Here is a 4,933-nt window from a genome sequence, read left to right on the forward strand (position 1 = left end):
TTCTAAGTTTCAAAGCTCCAAAAGTAATGCTAAGGTTCTCCCAATTTCCAAGTTTGAGAGCTCCAAAATTAACGCGAAGCTACCTCTAAATTTCCAAATCTCAAAGCTCCAAAATTAACGCGAAGGAGCTTCTCAATTTCCAAATCTCAAAGCTGCAAAATTAAGGCGAAGAATCTTCTTCAGAAAGCTCCAAAATTCGTGCGTTGGTGCTTCTCAATTTTTACGCGTCAAAGTTGTAAGCTTTGCGATGGAATTTCTCAATTTTTTTTATATCTGAAAGCTTCAGAAATAGTGTGGAGGCATTTCTCAATTTTTCTATCTCAAACTCTTAAAAATAGCGCAAAGAAATTTCTCAATTTTTCCATCTCAAACTCTTAAAAATAGCGCGAAGACTTTCCTCAATTTTCCATCTCAAACTCTTAAAAATAGCCCAAAATCATTTCTCAATTTCCACGCCTCAAAATTCCAATCTACACAATATTCCTTCTCAATTTTCATATCTCAAACCCCATAAAAATAGCTCAAAAACATTTCTCAATTCTCAAACCTTCACATCTTCACCAGCAACGAAAAAAAAAAAATTTTCTCTCGATAACAAAAAATAAACCACATTCAATTTTCCATTTTTAAATCCCTAAATTCTTCAGAACAGCCCACTCAGCTGTATTTGCAGCTCAAAATATATTAATACTGTACAGGAATATTAAATCTACTTGGACTATCATAGAAAAAAAGCTAGAAACGACAAACACAAGTATAAAAAAATACTTATTAAATTGCTGTACTGGGTGTCAGCGTTATTTTTGTGCGATTTCGGTTCCATGTTCATTACGTGGGCTATCACACGAGCCACGTAACTCTGCTCGTGAACTGTGTGGAAGAGATGAGCGAATGGGCCTGAAAAATGAATATTTTTCTCACAAAAATATGATAAAAACAAATTTTCTCACAACTATGTGCTCCATTTTCTAATTAATAAATTCTTTGAGAATTTCAAGAGCTCTTATGTGATAAAAAAAATATGCAAAGAGGCAAGAAATTTAAATAAATTTATGGAGAATTTTTTAAACATCTTCAGTCGCTTCTAAATTAATTAAATTCAGATTTATAGGCCTGGTTAATTGATTGGTATTTTTATTTACCTATCGCATAGATTGCTACGTCACCACCACCATGATAAGCTTCATCAGTTATGATATTAGCCTGCTGACTATACGTGAATGATGTCGTATTTTCCTTTGAGGGATCTTTTCTGATTGGTTCGTTGTTTTCGACTGTGTACGCCTTATTGTTTGGTCCACCTGTGCTGTAAGTCAGTGTCGTGTAGGGGATTCCATCTTTCGATTTTTGGGCTATGCCTGTGAAGAATAATTTGAGGAGATTTGAGTGAGATGGAGTTTTTTTATTTTTGGATTTCGAAGCTTTAAAAGTATTGCCAAGGTTCTGTCAATTTTTAAGTTTTCAGGGTTCAGAATTAGTGTGAAGGTAGTTGTTAATTTTTTAAGTCTCAAAGCTCAAAATTAGTGCGAAAGTTCTCTTAATTTTCCAAGTTTCAAAGCTCTAAAAGTAATGCAAAGGTTCTTTCAAATTTCTAAGTTTCAAAGCTCCAAAAGTAATGCAAAGGTTCTTTCAAATTTCTAAGTTTCAAAGCTCCAAAATTAACGTGAAGGAATTTCTTAATTTTCTACGTTTCAAAGCTCCAAAAGTAATGCAAAGGTTCTTCCAAATTTTTAAGTTTCAAAGCTCCAAAATTAACGTGAAGGAATTTCTTAATTTTCTAAGTCTCAAAACTCCAAAATTAAAGCAAAGAAATTGCTTAATTTCTAATTCTCAAAGCTCCAAAATTAGTGTTATTGCAACTCTCAATTTTTAAAGACTTCCAGCACTCAAATAATTACTAAATAATTATTTTAATAAACTTGTTAAAGAAAACTGATTTCTCACATCCAAAGCAGAAGCTTACTATTTTTAAAATTATTTTCATTCACATACAACAAACTTTCAACTAATTACAACTAATAAAAAAGAAACAGTATACCTAAAATATTCGAGCCTCGTTCACTATACCCATTAAAGCTCATCGAATGAGTATGATCGCTAGTCACAATCACAAGGGTGTCTTTAACATCAATCATTTTCAAAGTAGCATTAATGGCATCAGAAAATCTGACAGTCTCCAACAACGCTTGAGCAGCGTGGCCACGATGATGAGCAAAGTCGATCAGCCCTCCTTCGACCTAAATTAATTAATTCAGAGCATTAATTTATAAAAAAGAAAGCTAAGAAGCATTGATTCATAAAAAAAATGGTACCACAAGAAGAAATCCATTTTTGCACTTCTGCAAGATCCTCAAAGCAGTGACAGTCATTTCTTCCAAACTGGGTTGCCCTTTGGGTCCCTTTTCTCTGTTCCAATCCATGCTGATGTGACCATTCGCGAAAATCCCTAGCAAGAAATCTGTTTTATCGACATCCACTTTAGACAACTGCTCGTTATTCTGAACCACATCGAATGACAATTTTCTAGAGCGTTTGTCTTGTCTCCATTGCTCTATCAAGTCCCTGCCATCTTCTCTGTGGCCAGCCCAAGTGTCGATTGGGTCGAATTCCGTGGCTGTCGCGTTGGATTTCATCATTTGTCTGCCTCCACCCATGATCACCTGCAAAAGACGCATTTGTGTTACCATCAGTCGCTAAAATGCTTGCTCTGAACCGGAAGTGTTCTCCAGAGTTCGTTAGAAACGATATTATATCATTTTGCCTTGATATTTCTTCCTGGCAGGTCCTCGACGAGCTGTCTGGCGATGTCCTTGCATCGATCAGCTGTTTTGGGCATTTTCGACTCGCATTCCCATCGTCTGTCAGCTGTGTGCGCGTACAAAGGTGCTGGAGTGGCGTGAGTCACTCTGGTAGTCGTGACGAACCCTAAAAATTAATTACCATTAATTAAAACCACGTCATTTCATCAAAATTTGCATCAGTGACGCGTTGAGAGCCAAGTTTTGCCTTGACAAATTTAATTTTCGAGTTTATTGCTCGAACAAGGCTTCTGATTGGTCGATTAGGTTATTTTGAAGTGGTGCACGCTAAAAATTAATTACGATTACTAAAACCACATCATTTAATCAAAATTTGCATCAGTGACGCGTTGAGAGCCAAGTTTTGCCTCCACAAATTGAATTTTCGAGTTCATTGCTTGAACAAGGCTTCTGATTGGTCGATTACGTCACTCTTGAGTGGTGTACGCTAAGTCAGCGCCATTTTGGTTCACTTTGCAATTAACCTCCTTGATCAGAAGACCAAGCTTTGATGCAATACTGCTTAAATTAATCAAGCGACACGTGTCTGCTGTTTGTGTCAGAGAAAAGAAGAGAAATGACGATTGTGTGTTATAGATTTTTGGTAAAAATGAATTACAGACCTGTGTCTTTACCAACAGCCTGCGCCCAGGAGATAATCGAGTCCACGTGATGGTTGGTGTCCAAACTGGCGGTGCAGTTACCCAATGGCACGTTCGCGTCCACCCCAACGACCTCGTAATTCGTTTTCACCCCTCCAAAGAGGGCAGTCGCTGTCGAGGCAGAGTCTGGCACTTGCTTGTTGGTGTTGTACGTCTGGTTTTCACGATACCAATCATTAATCCTCATTTTACACTAATACTGAGTATATTTCTTGGTTTTAAGTGTAAAATACGAGCACGAAGAGTTTGAACAGTGGAATTAGAGGAATGGAAACCTTGAGGATGCCCAGATGAGGAAAACGTTCCCATGCGAGGCGACTGGCCTCGCCATCGCGGAATATTCTGCTCGCAGTTATGGTGTCTGGGCTCATACCATCGCCCACGAAAACGATCACGTTCTTGGCTGCTCCTGTGTTCCATTTGTAAGACAAGGCCTCCTTCAGCTCGTCGTTAGCTAATTCCCGCCAGTACTCGCGGTCTGTGCAATCACAACACGACTTTGAGTCTGTTAATTCGTGTGTGTTTACTTGTGAGCACGTGTTTACTTTTAAACGCTGATAACAGCGTACAATGATAACGATTTCTATGACGAGATGTACGATGTGATCGAAATAATCGATTGGAATGATCGTTGAGCACGTTATCGACGGTTTCGTTGACGATGATAAGAAAATAGACGTGCCAGGCACGATGAAATTTGATTTTGTACCTTCCTTGACAGCAGTGCGAGCAGTCCCAGAGAGCAGAAGAAAAATTTGCAACGTGGCTAGCTTCATTTCTAACATATTGACAGAACGCGTCGACGATTCACGCGTGTCATGCCACGTAGTGGACGCAGATAGTTGCTCGTCTTGGATAAGACTGAGCTGCTATCACGAGACTCACGTTTGCTTTCCATCAACAACGCCCTCTATTGACGAGACTTATCAAGCTGATAAAGAAGATATCTGCAGCACTTCGATGATAACAAAGCGTAGAGACAGTAGTTCATCAAGACTAATAAATACAACACTAGTTACTTCACATTTTTGGAGTACAATTTCAACGGAATTCCAATAAATCACCCACAGAAACTTACTCAGAAAATAGAGAAAAATATTAGAAAAATATCTGTTTTTGTTTCACTTCGATAGCTTAATCGGTTGCTGAGATACGAGCGATCAAAGTTTCGCCATTCACGCGCCCCAGCCAAGATGGCCGCCGCGTTTATGAATGAACTTGACCCACATTTTTTCCAGGAAGTGCGTACGCGCGATAGTAAAATAGTAAAACGTCTGGCGACTGTCTGGCGATCAGCTGATCGCTCAGCTGCGCGAGAGCGAGTGAGAGGTCCGAGCCCTTCGAGAGGGACAGCGATAGTAGCTGTTTAAAAAATTACCTTGCTCTTCGCACGACGATACCTCCGGGACCGGAAGTGCAATCTAAACGATTCGCGACTCATATTTTAGAGGAGGGTTCGCAGCTTCCAACGAG

General features: G+C 39.0%; 1 protein-coding gene across 1 annotated transcript; it reads right to left on the reverse strand.

Moving 5' to 3' along the window:
* Nucleotides 1–626: 626 nt before the first annotated feature.
* LOC143431025 (alkaline phosphatase, tissue-nonspecific isozyme) lies at nt 627–4,260 on the reverse strand. The gene is made up of 9 exons (XM_076907510.1): nt 4,170–4,260; nt 3,736–3,938; nt 3,422–3,614; nt 2,762–2,925; nt 2,313–2,660; nt 2,039–2,237; nt 1,143–1,358; nt 751–897; nt 627–661 (listed from the first exon to the last, which is right to left on the reverse strand). Exons 1-9 carry the CDS (start codon nt 4,243–4,245, stop codon nt 627–629), a joined length of 1,581 nt encoding a protein of 526 aa, XP_076763625.1. The 5' UTR covers nt 4,246–4,260.
* Between the last annotated feature and the right edge of the window lie 673 nt (nt 4,261–4,933).

Source organism: Xylocopa sonorina, chromosome 16 (genome assembly GCF_050948175.1).
Source record: "Xylocopa sonorina isolate GNS202 chromosome 16, iyXylSono1_principal, whole genome shotgun sequence".
NCBI lineage: Eukaryota > Metazoa > Arthropoda > Insecta > Hymenoptera > Apidae > Xylocopa > Xylocopa sonorina.

What these genes read in the sequence shown, in the direction of transcription:
- LOC143431025 (XM_076907510.1), bottom strand. Translation starts at nt 4,245, where the DNA reads ATGTTAGAAATGAAGCTAGCCACGTTGCAAATTTTTCTTCTGCTCTCT. An exon ending in TCGCACTGCTGTCAAGGAAG is followed by an intron (nt 3,939 to 4,169) that starts GTACAAAATCAA and finishes GTGATTGCACAG; the next exon opens with ACCGCGAGTACTGGCGGGAA. An exon ending in TGCCAGGAAGAAATATCAAG is followed by an intron (nt 2,661 to 2,761) that starts GCAAAATGATAT and finishes CGTCTTTTGCAG; the next exon opens with GTGATCATGGGTGGAGGCAG.